Below are 18112 nucleotides of genomic sequence, written 5' to 3' on the forward strand. Positions count from 1 at the left end.
TAATAAGACATAGGTACTAAAATGATTCCAAATGTTTATAAATGGATATTTGTTTGAAGTAACAGAATATGTTCCTATTCTTATATAGAGTACCGAATAATTATTGACTCTTAAAAGTGCCAATCACTGCCGCCTATTGTAGGGAGTATCTCTACTTAAAGTCTTACCTTTACTGGGATGACTCCAGTAAAGGAGGAATGGTGTGTTAACCAGAAGAAACTAACTATAATCAACGTTTACAAAAAAAGTCGAATATTCGTATATATAAAGAAGATACGGATAATATGTTTCTACATTCCTCACATCGGCAGCTTTAATATTTCTTGTTGTTAGATCTATGTCTGATCAATAATATAACAGCCTCTCGCGTCTCTGCTTGTATATTACCAACATCAACCCCCATTGCTATATTCACGATAAGACAATGAAAGAAACCCCAGGTAAATTAATTTGATTAATACGGTATCACTTTATCTAACTCATGAAATGAAATCTCATAATGCGGGGAAAGTCCTTATCATTCCAATATTCCATATCCGCTTGCCTGATTTATGGAGACTATAAATATCTACCTACATTCTATAAAGCTTCCCACCTTTCCTCGTGTAATTCTGACATATAGTGTCGTTCAATAGAACTTGCTAACTATGTAAACAAACCGCCATACTAAAATTGACACTGAATGTCAATTAACTAGTAACTTTTGTTTACATAGTTAGCAAGTTCTATTGAATGACACTTTACGTATCCATATGTAGATCAAATTATGCTATTTGCCCCAAAGAGGGGACATAGGGGTTGTAGGTACCTATACAATTTTGAAGTGAAAACTTCTTTAGCGGCGCTGTGCACTTTTTGTGATGGAGAAAAATGTTAAACTCGTAACAGGTGTCACGTGACCGTAAGACGTAAGACGGACACGTGACCTGATAGAAAAACTGTTACTTCAATGTCATTGAGTTTTTCTTTATTGATTTAAATGCCATCTAGTGAGTTTCGCTCTAACTGGTATTAATATAACTCGGGTACTAACAGTGATGTGCTTAGGGGTTTCAAGTAATGCGACGAAATAACGCTAGATGGCGTTAACCTCAATTATACATAGTGCCGCAGACATTTTGCAATAGGTAGTGATTGAGTTTTCACTTCTGCCGACACTCCCTGAGTGCTACCCGTTGTTATTTTTTTATTTGTTATGTTAGGTCGTGCGACGAGTAAAATCGCTCTCTAATAATGGTAGATGTGTGCATTTTTTAAACTAGAAACGTAATCCCCTGTACCTACAGTACCTAAAGGTCCCGGTTTTGAGCAATCTTTGACCAGGTATTCAGACCTCCAGGGTCCTGATTGAAGAGCTTATTTCTTTTAACTACCTAACTGAAATGGTTGAAATATATCTTCTCTAACTATTAGTTGAAAGCTTGTATTGCAAGTTTTTGTTAGGTTCGTCCACACCGCAGTGGAGCAACGTTGATCAACACTGTAAATGTTGCACAGTGTTGCTCCACAAAAGTTATCAGAGGGTGTGACCTTTGAATTTTGCGAAACAGGCCATAATGTCATCCTTAAAAAGCGCTGGTGGCCTAGCGGTAAGAGCGTGCGACTTTCAATCCGGAGGTCGCGGGTTCTAACCCCGGCTCGTACCAATAAGTTTTTCGGAATTTATGTACGAAATATCATTTGATATTCACCAATCGCTTTTCGGTGAAGGAAAACATCGTGAGGAAACCGGACTAATTCCAACAAAGCCTAGTTTACCCTCTGGGTTGGAAGGTCAGATGGCAGTCGCTTTCGAAAAACTAGTGCCTACGAAAATTCGTTGTATTAATATCGAAAATTCGTTGTATCGTACAGTCGTTGTATTAATGTAGCAGTCCCCACAGCCTCAAAAAGTGTAATCGTTATGATTATGACATAGGTATGCTGTTAATAAAACCTTCATGCTTTCAAATAAAATCCTGGCGTTTGAGTGACGCTTTTGTAAATGACGTATGCCGTAAAAATGAAAAAAAAACTTAACTCAAAAAGTGCATTCATTCATAAGTGGCTTGATATTACTTTACAATTTCAGTGATTTCAAAAGATTTTATAGAAAATACGTAGAAAAACGTGTTTATTCCATAAAGTAGCACAAATAAATGGACACAATTCAACTGAATCGAGTACGGAATTATTCGGCCGCTACGGCCCGGCTTCTGCCCCGATATTCATGTTTGTAGAACCACTCACGGTCGATGCGCAGTTTTAATTGATTAATTCGTCAAAAAGCCATTTTAAAAGCAATAATACGTAAATCCTTTTAGTTTGTTTTCACACGAGGCCGTATGTCGGAGCGCAGTTTTATATTTAGAGTAACTACGTACAATCAAAAGCTACTTTCAATAGTTTCATAAAACTATAATCGCTCCATCTTGTATATTGATTCTGATAAGCTGTTTTTATGTAATCAATAATCAATCACATAAAACATAGTTGGCTTAACTAATTAAAATAATAAACACGGCTCTATTACTAGTACATATCGTCGGGTGACACTGACAAGTAAAAGTCACTAAGTACTATCAAAAAATTAAAGTAACAATGCACTTTATTACACTTATAACACGGTTTATTGTCCAATAATTTCAATGGTGTTAGTTAGTGACTTATTTTACTTGTCACCCGACGATATTAGGTAGATACTCATTTCAAGTTAAATTTAAATTATAAATGAACATAAATGAATAACCTAGGAAACAAGAAAATAAGTCAATGAGAAACATTGGGCCAAATATATATGGGCAAGGAAACTACTTATTGACGGTTGTCAATGTGTCTTATTTGTCATAAGAACACAATTATGAATCAGCCTTGAACAAGTGGTATCTTTTACCATTTTTTTTATCTTTTACTTTTAGTGGTACATTTCTAACTAAAACTAGTGGATTTACAAACTGGACACAAACAAACTACCTACTTCAATCATAATATTGAATGAATTTATTATATTATTTTTAGTAAGCGTGACCTTTTCATGTTTCGTGTTGTGGAGTGCCCGGGGGTAATCGTATCATCATGTTCTCTAAAGCCTCTAAATTTATAACTGAAATATATTTTAAACTGAAATAAATGACATATACTTACTAAGAAAAAGTGACCAAGGCCTCCAGTGCCCCATGCTGGAAATATGTTTACCTGTTTTTACATATTACTTTAGGAATACATCCCTGTATTGTAAAAGTAATGTGTGTTTCATTTATATATAAAAAATCATACATTTTATTACGTCTGTAGGTAATATGTAGCTTACTCAAAGATCAACTATCCTCTATGTAAATAAATAGTCAATTTAATCGAAATTGCCATTTTTACATTACGTTTTGTTAAGGTTAGTAATACAAACATACACTCGTTACGCTCGTGGTTCAATTTTGGAATTTTTCGCTTGCTCGGGTATCAACAACTTTGCCCCTTATAAAACAGATAACATTTTTTTGACTAAAATAGCAAAATAATAAAATATTATTGGTTTTGATTGACAAGAATTTTTAGGTAGGTACATAAGTAGGTAATTGTTACGTAATATAATAGATAAAATACATTTGTATCCATATATTTCGTGGTAAGTATGTCAAAACCAATCTACGATTCCTTTGAACTCGGTCTATTTGTATCAAAACCGTTTGTTTACGGAGCCGTCCGTCATCGCCAACCGTTCATAAATTATACCAAGTACTAAATTTAAATAAAATTTCGGCTTAACGTTAGAACATACAAAAATAAGCGTTAAGAGTATAGCGAACATAGTGAGTAATTTTCCGTTTTTGAAGCTATTAACCTAATTGTATAGGCGGCCTGTCATTTAGAGTGGACTCCACCCATTTTCTATTATTGCATTCCAATATACAGACAATTTTCTTTGTTTAACTTTTACAAGCTTACCCAAAGCTTGGTCCATACTTATTTTATCTGTGTAGGCATACATTACGTTGCGATCCCAAATTAAAAACTTTTTGTATGATTTCTATCTTAATGTAGGAAATAAGTATCTAACATGTCAAAGACGTAGTGTGATTTTTTTACTTTTTACTAACTATCGTGACTTTACTGTAGGTACCAAATTTATTATTAGTCGACTGTCAAAATTCATAAATTGCGTCCCGCTTTTACACATAGATATTAGTGAGAGCGAGAGCGCCGCCGTTACCACTACATACGTCTAATAGGTAATAGGTACTTTAGTTAGGTATACGAGAACGTTGCCAATGTTTTAAATTCGCTAACTAGTTTTTTTTTATTTCAGGTTAAATATCCACAGTCACATTGCTGGTGTTAAATAAGTACCAACTTAAAAAGTTATAAGAATAAAATTTAGGTATCAAAATATCTACTTACTAGTGAGATAATTATCTAGAAATCAAAAGTAAAAGTCATAATAAATCATTATTATCTACGCGTAAGAATGTATCAAGGGAAAATAAAAAGAAAATTGTGTCTTAAATATAAATTCAAATGTGAAATTTGGGACCAAAATTAAAGAAAAAAACGTTGTGAAAAACGTGTAACTACTTTAGTGTTTTGATTTGAATTTTGAAATCCAATATGGCGTCTCCTTCAAATACGCCCAAGGCGCCGTCCCCGCCACCACCGGGACATACTCCCAGTAAAATGGAACGAAGAATGTCTCATTTCAAAGAATATAAATTCTTTAGAAGCTTCAGTGCGAAAGTGGAGAACTGGCCGATGAGAAAAGCAGAACAACTATGGCGGAAGATGAGGGAGCGAAAAATTGCAGGTAAGTACCAAAACATTACCAACTTTTTTATTTTAATAAAATATTTATAAAATGAAAAAAAAATGCGCCCAACGTGGGGCTCGAACCCACGACCCTGAGATTAAGAGTCTCATGCTCTACCGACTGAGCTAGCCGGGCTGTTGCCACGTGTTTGAAATTACGCATTTTAAACCGTTTTTCTGTTCATAATAATATTCTTCTCACGGAAAATGGAAAATCAACCTGGTTTATATTAAAATTGTTAGCTTAACACAAATAATATAATTAGGTAGGGACGTCACCTTACGTCATTTAATGTAGGTAAGTGGGCGATTTAGGAGAGTTGCAATAGATGCCGTAAAGCAGATGTGTGGAAATAACTTACCTATACAGGGTGACATTTAAGTCGTGATCAGTAATATGTTTTTCTAACTCCATAAACAACGAGCAATTTAATGCCCCTACTCTTATATAAAATCAGACAAGTTTTTTTTTGTCATTTATTTTACTGTTATAAGTGGATTTAGGATATTACAACGGCTTATTAAGATATTTAAATTAGTAAATTGAATCGGAACTGTCATTGACATCAATTTTGTCATTTGTCCCAGTTAGAAATAAAATTTACTTAATTTTTCATTTGAAATATCTTACAAAGCTGTTTAAAACTTTAAATAAAAAAAAAAAAAAAAGAAAGTAAGAGTAGGGGCATTAAATTGCTCGTTGTTTATGGAGTTAGAAAAACATATTACTGATCACGACTTAAATGTCACCCTGTAGAGTCTGTGCGGAAAGAGAAGAGTCGTGGAATGTATTGGGCCCCATAATTGTTTTTTTTTTGCTGAACGTTCATTAGGAGGTTCGATCATGATTAACTATTTATAGAAAACATTATTTTTTATAAAACCAGTCTTTAACTGAAAAACTTACATAGGTAAACAATCTTTTATTAGGTTCACTTAAAAAAATATAAATTAAAACCATGTTTCAAACTAAATAAGAAACGTGATCAGATTTATTATTTGCAAACCCGACTCATGCCTTTCTTTTGCTGGATAAGTTCGACTTGATTAAGAAAATGGAAATCTCGGCGAAAAAAAAATGCAAAACACTTTTTAGGGTTCCGTAGCCAAATGGCAAAAAACGGAACCCTTATAGATTCGTCATGTCTGTCTGTCTGTCCGTCTGTCTGTCCGTCCGTATGTCACAGCCACTTTTCTCCGAAACTATAAGAACTATACTGTTGAAACTTGGTAAGTAGATGTATTCTGTGAACCGCATTAAGATTTTCACACAAAAATAGAAAAAAAAACAATAAATTTTTGGGGTTCCCCATACTTCGAACTGAAACTCAAAAATTTTTTTTCATCAAACCCATACGTGTGGGGTATCTATGGATAGGTCTTCAAAAATGATATTGAGGTTTCTAATATCATTTTTTTCTAAACTGAATAGTTTGCGCGAGAGACACTTCCAAAGTGGTAAAATGTGTGTCCCCCCCCCCTGTAACTTCTAAAATAAGAGAATGATAAAACTAAAAAAAATATATGATGTACATTACCATGTAAACTTCCACCGAAAATTGGTTTGAACGAAATCTAGTAAGTAGTTTTTTTTTATACGTCATAAATCGCCTAAATACGGAACCCTTCATGGGCGAGTCCGACTCGCACTTGGCCGCTTTTTAACATAACACGTGCACTGCTGTTTGACTTAATTCATTTCGACGTTTGAGGTTCAAAGAAGAGGTTAGTTTCAGTTTTAATAAAACTGTAAGTAGGTACTAGATATTTTACTACCTATATGTATAATTGTATATACAGTGTGTGTCTTTAATAACGACACTAATTTTAAGGGCTGAAAGTACAAGTCCTAATGAACTGAAATTGGCATATTTAATTAAAAAATAGAAAACAAAAAAATTTCATACTAATTAATTGGGCACGCAATGTATCAGTAATAAATTAATCCTAACAATTGACATGTGATTTCCTTGAAATTTCGCTCTTAGTGACATCCTGACACTTATGACAATTACCTACATCCTACATGGCGCTGACACTTTTGATTGACAAGACCGCCAAAAATCATGACAAGTGACCTTGTTCGTAAGAAAAGGACTTAACAGCTCTGCTATCGTGAAACACTACGAAGTTTCTCCTCTCTTTCTCACTCACAAAAGTTGCTCGAGGAGAAATTTCGTAAGTGTGTCTTGGTCAAAGTTAGATTAAAAATAAAAATAAATTTAAAAGTTTTTTTATTTAAAAAAGTAAAAATTAATGAAAACATTTAATTTACATGAAGTAAATTTACATTTACAAAAATAAACTCAATCTCTGCGATTCACTCGTCGAAGATAACGATGTTCGATGTGACGTCCTTGCATTTCGATGCAAGTGTTGCATCGGCGTATGAGAGACTGATGTACGCTTTCAAAATGAGTGTTCTGCTGAAGTTTTTGAAACGCGTCGGTTATTCTGTTCCGAAGATCTTCAACAGATATTTGTGGTTTTGAATACACTTCGTTTTTTATGGCCCCCCATAAAAAAAAAATCTAACATCGTGAGGTCCGGTGAACGGGCCGGCCAACGTCGAGGCCCAAATCTACCGAGCCAGTGGTTTCCAAACATTAAGTTCAAATGATTACGCACGCGAACTGATGAATGTGCGGGAGCTCCGTCCATTTGCAGCCAAGTCAGTTCACGTTCTTCTTCCGGCAACAAGTTGAAATAATTAGTCAATGGACCTCTAAGCAATTCCAGGAATTTTTCACCATTGAGATTTCCGTCGATAAATACTGGACCGATTATACGGTCACCATGAATGGCTGCCCAGACGTTTACGGCCCATCGGTATTGATGACCGGTCTCTCTTAGTACATGAGGATTTACTCTTGCCCAATAGTGTGTATTTCTCTGATTCCACACGCCGTTCCGAGTAAATGTACTCTCATCAGTCCATATTACTTTTGAGGTAAATTGGGGGTCGGTATTGTATTCGTCCAATAGCCACCGACAAAATGTTAAACGTGGCACCAAATCCCTAGGCAATATTGCGTGTGTCTTCAAAAATTTGTAAGGATGTTGCAAGTTTTTTTTGAGAATCCTCTGAACTGTTTTGTGCTTCATTTGGAAATGTCGCCCGGCATTCCTTGTACTGTCTTCTGGATTTTCAGCAAAATGTTCCAGTATAATTTCTTCATTACGAACATGAAGACGGGGCCCATTTGCCAATGGTTGGATTCTCCCAGTAATGGGCATGTCTTCCCGAACACGCTGCAATGCACCCATTATGACTCTAGGGTTTTGCGGAATTCGACGATTTGGAAATCGTTCACGATACAATCTTAACGCTTGGTTAGCATCTTGCATAGCTTCGCCATACATTACAATCATTTCCGCTAATTCTTGCGAGGTATAAGGCGAAGGTCGAGGCATTTTGGCAAGAAAATTATGACATGACAATTTCATGAAAAAAGTCATTTAAACATTTTACGTCAACCTACCTGCATCCTGTCATACCAGCCAGTGCACTCAAAAGACTAATGTAAGTAGGTAACTTCTTCTTAACAAAGAAGGCGGAATAAGATAGGTAATCGCTTCGTTTAAGTACTGATTAATAACTTCACATTGATTGAGTTGAAGTGTCAAGATAACATCGAGTTTGTTGATCAACACAGATTTTCCTAATATTAATTAATTTAATAAAATAAACATGTTTGAACTAGGTAATGTGATTTCTAAGAAGTGACAATAAATGTATGTGCAGTGATTTTGAATAATTCAGTGAATAATGCGATTCATAAATGTGATTGCTAAGAAAAATAATTGTTGATGTAAATTTGTTGTGCTAGTGTGGTCAAAATCGCGTATGTTTTAAATTGCAGTGTTTTCTTAGTGGATAATTCAGTAAATAAGTTAACGTCGGCAACAGTTCAGAGTTATTTTAATGTTTTGATCGAATTTAAATGGAAAAGAAACTAGCTCTTCCTCTCTGAAACGTCAAATAAATGTTTGCATTACATTGCTGCTCGAGATTTTTTTTTAAATTAATTACTCATAATTAAAAGGTAATCATTAAATTTTATTTTGATAAAGTGGTTAACAGCACTTTAAACTATCGTTACTTAAAACCAATGTCGTTATGAAAGACACACACTGTATATATTATAGAGACTCGAATAGGTAGTTTTGATGCTGGCTGTACCTTTAATACCTATAGCGACTGAGTATAGTTTTGAGTCGATTTCAGTTAGTTGATATAACACAAGATTAAAATCTGGAATAGGAGTCTACTTTGTAACTCTGAATTGAACTCATATTCTAATCTTTGAAATTTGTATGGGAGATTAACAAGTTATACCTATCAAGTACCTAATATTACTTATATACTTATTAAGATTTTCGCATTGTCATGGACTTAAGACCGCTTTGCAATCCTCTTTCGCCCACTAATTCCATATTATTAAAACGTCACAAAAGCATTATTAAGTCTTTGCCATGCCTTATTCTTAGATTTCGTTCTTTTAAACCGACTTCAAAAAAGGGAAGAGGTTATTAATGCTCGCATATGCAAGAGCGATAGAGAGAGACCGAAATTTCAATTTTAGTATTTCGCGGTAAGTATGCCCTCTGAACTCCGTCATGTATAAACCGATTTGGAAAATTCTTTTTTTAATTGAGGGAACATCTCAAATCTTATAGTCATACATACGCTCAGCAATTTTTGTATTTTCATTAAGAAATCAATCTTTTGCGTCCAAAATAGTGCCTGATGAAGATTTTAACGTTACGACGCGTTTCACGTTTGGTGATTTGTTTTTTTCTTTAAGTTTGCAAGAAACATATTTGTCAAGGTCCAGTTTTGATGATGAATTCTATGAGGAATTGAGGAAACTCCTCAAATCTTGATACACTCAAGTCCAGATCTTGAAACTTGAAACGTACCCGAAGCGCAAAAGTGTTTAGTCACATGAGCACATGACTATTTGGCCAGACAGGAACGAGCCCTGCAGAATGCTGCGACATTAATTACAAAAACTTAAAAGTAAAAATGGTAAAATAAATTTAACCTTTTCAAAAAAAAAAAAAAACAGACTTCAAAAAGAATAAAAATATTATCCCTTTTATATGCGCTAGCAACTGACATGGTTGAAGTCAGTGCCAAGCCAATTGGTTACAATAGGTACGGTGACTGCTATATATTTTATAGTTATTGGTCACTCTTAAAAATAAGACTTCTTTTCCCTTGTTTCTTTCTGATTTGTTAGGAAAGGCTAATTACTATGTAGTGGCCAATAACTATAGCAGTCACCCTACTTTGTCATTCATACCCCAAACAACTAATGGACAGTTTTCTTCATTTATCATCAAAACACATCAGTACCACTACCACCAGTTTGGCACTGACATAAACGTAATCGAGAACGTAATTTACTTTCTATGCATCTCGCTAGTAGCATTATTAGTGCAAGCGAGATGCATAGAAAGTAAATTACGTTCTCGAAAATAAAAGCTTTCGAGAACGTAATTTTGACACTGTCAATGACTCATGGTACGGACACAGGATCGGCATTCGGTTAAAAATGACAGTTGCTAGCGCAACTAAATGGGATAATATTTTTAACCCTTTTTAAGTCGTATTTTTTTTTAAGGTTTATCTTATGGATAAACATTGACATACAGACCTTACAGTATCTATGTAAGTCTGCGTTGCCCTCAAGCTTGATTTCCATCGCTAATGAACTTCTATTTCAAGTTAGCAGCATTTTCATTATAAGTATCATTACATTACAGTCCATGGCACGACAGCGTTAATTAGTTCAGTTGCTAGTTGCTAGGTAGGTATTTAGGTATACTAGTTTCAATCCATTTTGGCCCTTTAGGGATCAATAAAAAGGTATAGAGATCGATAGAGAGGCAGATAAAGATATTTCAATTCTCGTTTTTCGCGGTATGGCCTCTGTTCGGCTGATTTCGCGTGACTAACAAACATCCAAATGTTATCTGATACAATCTCTAATCCAATTGGTACCTCCTATATATATGCAGGTACCTAGGTAATCTAGGTATAAGATGAATTCTTACTAGCTCATCGCCATTAAATTAACTGCATTATTTAAAGCTAATCATGCAAGTTTTAGCTATATAGTTGACATACTATTTGGGATTCCCTTCACCCTACGCAGATATTACATGAATAGGTAAACTAAATGTGTAGCCAGCATTCAATGCTTACTGAGGGTAGGCTAGGTATATATTTTGTCTAGATTGCGTACCCGAGGAGGCCGTTCCGTTCAGGTCATACGGCTTGATTAGGCGAAGGGTTAGGGCTACGGTTTGGAATAGGTTTCATTCAAGGTAAAATATTTCTATGTAGTCTGCATTAATTACGTCACAACATAAGTGGCTTTCATCATGAAGGGTTTCGAAAACTAAGGTAGCAGGAGGAACTGTTGTTACCTGTACAAATGAAAATATGAATATGAAACTAATCAATGATAAGTAGCCATCACTGTCATTATAAATACTGTAATGAAAATAAGCCTAACGGTAAGAGCGTGCGACTTGCAATCCGGAGGTCGCGGGTTCGAACCCCGGCTCGTATCAATGAGTTTTTCGGAACTTAATGTACGAAATGTCATTTGATATTTACCTACCAGTCGCTTTTCGGTGAAGGAAAACATCGTGAGGAAACCGGACTAATCCCAATACGGGCCTAGATTACCCTCTGGGTTGGAAGGTCAGATGGCAGTCGCTTTCGTAAAAACTAGTGCCCACGCCAATTACTGGTATTAGTTGCCAAGCGGACCCCAGGCTCCCATGAGCCGTGGCGAAATGCCGTTGACAACGCGAGGAAGATGATGAATGAAAATAAGTCATATCTATCTATCTTTAACAGGTATGTAACCTATAATGTATTTTTATATTTATCTACTTGGCCAAATATTTCCAAAACATACTAATTCACATTTAAAATACATGTATAATGATGATAATGTTTGTCCTAAAGTCCTAAGTCCTAAATGTTATTAAATTTCTAAAGCGATGCGACTTTTAATAAAGCTCTCATGAGCTTTATGTGATGCGATCAAGGAGACTCCTCTGTGTGTGAAATTAAAACCCACGGGGTTATGATCTGAGACTAGATAATGTGAAACACTACACTACTAAAGAAAGGGATTTAGAACGGGCTTTATAAGGTCATAGGAGTCAAACGACATATACTACTTAATATTTTCATACATCAGGTAGTAAAAAAGACATTTAATTTATCAGAGGAATAAAACCCTTATCATTTTATTTAAATTACTAAAGACCCAAGCACACGAAATCAAATCTTGTACGAAGTTAAATTTCATAACCGGCTCCCAGTTGGGGCTTATGTGCTTATTAATCTAATTGAACGTCCCAGGCTTAAAATCAGAGACAACAATATATGTACTTAACTGAGCTGTGCGATTTGTTGTAGGTATTTTATATAAAATTGATGTTCTATCGAGAAATCTCAATTAAAGAGAAAGATAAATTTTGGAACTTAAAGGGGCCCACTGATTGTCAGTCCGCCGGACGATATCATCAGCCTGTCAGTTGTTCGGAACTGTCAACTTTTTGTTCTGACTGACAGGCTGATTCGTCCGGCGGACTGATAATCAGTGCCCCCTTTACTAAAATTTACCTACCCGACTTCACGAAGTTTGGGCGTTTTTTTTTAAAGTTGTCCCCTACACTTTTTTTTAACTTTGGGATTTTTTATGTTATTTCTACTCAGAATCACGAGCTCTTTCTATCCTAATAGGAGAAAAAGGGTGTCCCAAAATTTCCATACATTTTTCGGTCTTTCCATTCCGCGACCGCCATACAAAGTCTACGAAAAATGGTGACGGAATGGAAATAAAAACCTTAGGACACTTTTTTTCTCCTATTAGGATAGAAAAAGCTCGTGATTCTGAGTAGAAATAACATAAAAAAATCCCAAATTTGAAAAAAAAGTGTAGGGGACAACTTTAAAAAAAACGCCCGTTTGCCCAATAGAAAATCGTATGGAACTCATTTCTAGATTTAACTATCTACAGTAGCTACTAATTCGATCTAATGTTGATTTTGTCAACCTGGGTGAATAGGGATGGCGACGACTCGCATAATGGGGCAGGCACACATAAAAATGTCAATTTCTAGTGTTAGTTTTATTTTTTTTACTAATATTTGTTTGGCAGTACCTTTAACTAGTGGCATTAAAAACTGATGTTTAAAACCTGCTTATTGACTTTGCTAAAAACTTATTCCAGTTTGGTTTAAACTACTTGCCCCGTACCTTGTCCCGGTGCCACCTGTATTAGTCTCAGTAAGTAACTAAATTTGTTCAATTTTAATGTATCTATAGATACTTGATCCTTTACAAATATTTCAGAAAAACTTAAACAGTTTAATTAATAACTAAAACTCCTTTCCCCGAAGATTACATCGGGTGCCATAAACCAAAATGTACTAAAACCGATAAAGAGACGCCGTAAATGTTATACTTTACCAAATGGCCTGTAAAAGCGACAATCTAGTGATGAATGGGTGGTTTTATTTCAAAACACGAGTGGCTGGAGGTTGTTAAATTTTATACTGATAGTGTTTTTGACTTTGCCTATTTTGTTGCCTGTTTCAAGGATTTATTTATACAAATAACCCTCTCCTGATAAAGTTTATAAAGATACATACCTATCTGTAAAACTTTTTGAGGGTAAAAATTCTTTATTTGCTAACCTGTATAGGAACTCCGTACTGTACATAGAAGTAAAAAAAGATCTAAGATAAATATACAATTTGCAGGTCAATTAAAAAAAACCTAGAACGAGATTTGCACCAATCTGCAAATATGTACCTACAAATCCATCATAGACCGCTACCGCAGATATTCATATCTGTGACCGCTACCAATTCCGTCAATAACAAAGCAAAGCAATAAGTAATTTACTCCGATGATTCATGACACTGTTCTAAGTATTTTCAATTAATAGGTAAAGTAACTAAGTAGGTACATTATTTTGCTAAGAGAATTGTATTGTTAGGTTAAAAATTGTACAATGCCGTGTACGTCAAAACTCCGTCTGCCGCAATAGGATTCCGTGTGAACAGAAACCTGCGGATTCAAATCAATCGTACTACATATTTCGTAATTTTGGCCTTAAATAGGATGTTTTACATTTAAATTATCAGTGTTTAGGTGTATTTAGCAAAAGAAATTCCGTAAAAAAAATACGTACATTATAAAAGAGTATGAATAAATCTCCGTACAACTACGACCATATTTTATTTCCAGGCATCCAGGTCCACGTCTTTATTGCGAAATAAGCGTTAATTATTACTCGTTTTTAGGTACTTAACGGAAATATAATAACGCTCGAGTTCGCACACGTTCCTTTATTAATTTCAACGATCGTTGGGAACTTTTTGGGAATAGGTACCTATAGTTCGGTGGTTTTACGGTATTTGTTTTTTTTTTGTTTCTTGACTATAGAATACCTACACTGGTTCTATGAAAATATGATTGAATTTCACTGCCAATACTTATTTGCAAAAGGATAGAGAATTGTTGTTTCATCTAAATTAGATTCTTATCATAATGTTGGTTTTCTTTTAAAATTGCAACATTTTCATATTACTTAAGTGTGTTCTGCGCCTGATAGGTATATTTTGTGTGATGTAATAGGTCGTAAAACCATGGCACCCTGCCAGCTCACGACAGTTACTAACGAGAAAATAGCTCTTCACGCGATAAGTGCAAATGAAAATGACATTTATTTATTCAGCAAGAACATTAACGCCTGCGACAAAAAATCTGCAATCGTGCTCGTTTACTGAATTGCTTTGTTGTCACTTTACCGAGGTTGTGAACTTTATTATTCATGTGGAGTATTTTTTTCGGTTGTTTTATAACGAGAATACTAACCTATGTACCTATATTTTTTATACTAAATGTTTAAAAACAAAGTTATCGTGAATAATTTATCTTTAACAGAACATTTCCTACATAGGTATGTACATTTACCTACTCGATCGAATCGATTGCCGTATTTATCATTAATAACATATTTTACAGTACATATCGGGCTACTTTTCCGCACTAGTGCGTAAAATAGCACTTTTCGTGCGTAGGTATGTCGAAACTTTAAAGTGCCATATGTACTGTAAAACGTTGTTCGATACACGTGCGAATAGGTAATTCGCAACTCGTGTCGATTTAAAACACTCCCTTCGGTCGTGTTTTAATTTATCGCCACTCGTTTCGAATTTCCTCTTTTTCGCACTTGTATCGAAAATAACTATTACGTTCATAATAACATACCAACACGCTAGTGTTTTTCGGTTGCCGACTTTTATGAATAGGTAACCTATAGGTAAAAAATATATAGCTGAAGCCCAGATTTTTTGGATGCGTGAGAAGTGATTTGATTGGATATAATTGTTTACTGCTGCATGTCCCTATCACTACACCTTATAAAACAAAGTCCCCCGTCGCGACTGTCTGTCTGTATGTCTATATGTTCGCAATAAACTCATTAACTACTTACTGAACGGATTTTCATGCGGTTTTCACCTATCAAAAGAGTGCTTCTTGAGGAAGGGTTAGGGGTAGGTACATACGAAGACGAGGCGGGTCGCTAGACTCGCTAGTCGTTGATAATTTTCACAAACGTGTATGTTTCATATCATATGTTTGTGTATCAAAGCGTGCTATCAATCTAAAGGGATAATGTGAAGATAATTCGTTTAATTTAGTGAAATTATTGTAGATTTAATTTGAATCCCATTTTGTAAAAGAAGTTTAAATAAGAAATAAAAGTCCTACAACTTAATTGCCAACGTATTTTAGGCCATCTGTATAAAATGATGTTCTGACAATTGACATTAACATCTATACACATTACGAACACAGTGAATGCATTGACTGTGCAAGTGTTAACTATGCATTGAGTAAGTTTCACTCAGAATTAACTGCTGTTCAGTAAGCACCTAGTAATAAACGTCATCTGGCGCCCAGACCTACGGTTAGACTAAACTGTGGGGTGAAAGACCGGGCCTTATTCTGAAATAATACTGGTTCTTGTCTTCAAAATTGATTCAGATTTTACGGGTCCAAAAAAGTGGAAATGGAAGCAAGAAGTCAAATTGTTTCCGCCATTTATTACATCCATTAGGCACAGATTTTCGTTATTTCGTTTTTTTGTGTTGATGATAACTAATACATAGTTGAAATTTAGTTAAGTAACAGAGTAACACTGTATTATTAATTCAACAAAATAACTAGGAAACAGAACCTTTGAAGACCATGGTCACTTTTTTCATAATGTTATCTGATATCTCATCTATTTCAGTTCAAACAACACACCTACTTGAGTAGGTATAAAGCATGTAATAAAATAAGCATATCTTAAAATAAAAGGAACTAAACGAAAACGAAATACGTTAGCCAACAACAAGTAAAAAATGAAGAATATAAGAACTGAAAACCACAATCATAAGAAGAACACCCTGTCCGGCCGGCCTACGGTAATATGGACTTAAAATGGAGTAATGGACTCCATGGTCTCCATGACACTGGCGACGTTGTACGTTGCCTCTCTGTATCGCTAGGACGATATGATATACTAACAGGCCAATTCTAGTTTTTAACCGACTTCAAAAAAAAAAGGAGGTTCTCAGTTTGACCCGTATGTATGTATGTATGTATGTAGGTATGTATGTATGTATGTATGTATGTATGTATGTATGTATATTTGTTCGCGATTATCTCGCGTTTGGCTGAACCGATTTTGATGCGGTTTTCAGAAAAGTGTTTGTTACATTCTGGAGAAGGTTTTAGTATACATAGATCTGAGCTGATGCTGAACCCTGGATGTAACTAGTGGAACTCAGGTTTGGTGCAACATAGGCCCACGCTGTTTTGGTCATCCGACGCATCTTGATGAGCACTTAGGAGAGCAGTACCCAAGATAGAGCTGATGCTGAACCCTGGATGTACCTAACGGAACTCAGGTTTGGTGCAACATACGCACACGCTGTTTTGGTCATCCGACACCCCTTGATGAGCACTTGGGAGAGCAGTACCCAAGATAGAGCTGATGCTGAACCTTGGATGTACCTAGTGGAACTCAGGTTTGGAGCAACATACGTACACGCTGTTTTGGTCATCCGACGCATCTTGATGAGCACTTAGGAGAGCAGTACCCAAGATAGAGCTGATGCTGAACCCTGGCTGTACCTAGTGGAACTCAGGTTTGGTGCAACATAGACCCACGCTGTTTTGGTCATCCGACGCGTATTGATGAGCACTTGGGAGAGCAGTACCCAAGATAGAGCTGATGCTGAACCCTGGCTGTACCTAGTGGAACTCAGGTTTGGTGCAACATAGGCCCACGCTGTTTTGGTCATCCGACGCGTATTGATAAGCACTTGGGAGAGCAGTACCCAAGATGAAGCTGATGCTGAACCCTGACTGTACCTAGTGGAACTCAGGTTTGGTGCAACATACGCACACACTGTTTTGGTCATCCGACGCGTATTGGTGAGCACTTGGGAGAGCAGTACCCAAGATGGAGCTGATGTTGAACCTTGGCTGTACCTAGTGGAACTCAGGTTTGGTGCAACATAGACACACTCTGTTTTTTTAACCGCCTTCAAAAAAAAAGGAGGTTCTCAGTTTGACCCGTATGTATGTATGTATGTACGTATGTATGTATGTATGTATATTTGTTCGCGATTATCTCGCGTTTGGCTGAACCGATTTTGATGCAGTTTTCAGAAAAGTGTTTCTTACATTCTGGAGAAGGTTTTAGTATACATCGATCTGAGCTGATGCTGAACCCTGGCTGTACCTAGTGGAACTCAGGTTTGGTGCAACATAGGCTCACGCTGTTTTGGTCATCCGACACGCCTTGATGAGCACTTGGGAGAGCAGTACCCAAGATAGAGCTGATGCTGAACCCTGGATGTACCTAGTGGAACTCAGGTTTGGTGCAACATAGGCCCACGCTATTTTGGCCATCCGTCACATCTTGATGAGCACTTGGGAGAGCAGTACCCAAGATAGATCTGATGCACCAAACCATCCTGGCTGGCATGGTTCACCCTGGCTGTACCTAGTGGAACTCAAGTTTGGTGCAACATAGGCCCACGCTATTTTGGTCATCCGTCACATCTTGGTGAGCACTTGGGAGAGCAGTACCCAAGATAGAGCTGATGCTGAACCCTGGCTGTACTTAGTGGAACTCAGGTTTGGTGCAACATAGGCCCACGCTATTTTGGTCATCCATCACATCATGATCAGCACTTGGGAGAGCAGTACCCAAGATTGAGCTGATGCTGAACC

The 18112-nt window shown here is 36.1% G+C and overlaps 2 protein-coding genes and 1 non-coding gene across 3 annotated transcripts in view; 1 reads left to right on the forward strand and 2 right to left on the reverse strand.

The window, feature by feature from the left end:
* LOC134647513 (uncharacterized) overlaps nucleotides 1-18112 on the reverse strand; it is a 206595-nt gene that overhangs the window by 183565 nt on the left and 4918 nt on the right. The gene's annotated exons all lie outside the window — the stretch shown is intronic.
* The window catches only part of LOC134647652 (rho GTPase-activating protein 7), a 357578-nt gene continuing 344018 nt past the window's right edge, over nucleotides 4553-18112 (forward strand). The window contains exon 1 of the mRNA XM_063502011.1: nucleotides 4553-4774. Coding sequence (XP_063358081.1) covers nucleotides 4582-4774 — 193 coding nt within the window. The 5' untranslated portion in view covers nucleotides 4553-4581. The remainder of the gene's footprint in view (nucleotides 4775-18112) is intronic.
* On the reverse strand, nucleotides 4840-4912 carry Trnak-cuu (transfer RNA lysine (anticodon CUU)). The gene has a single exon. It is a non-coding gene; the product is annotated as a tRNA-Lys (tRNA).

The sequence above is a fragment of the Cydia amplana genome, chromosome 1 (genome assembly GCF_948474715.1).
Source record: "Cydia amplana chromosome 1, ilCydAmpl1.1, whole genome shotgun sequence".
NCBI classification, from domain to species: Eukaryota; Metazoa; Arthropoda; class Insecta; order Lepidoptera; family Tortricidae; genus Cydia; species Cydia amplana.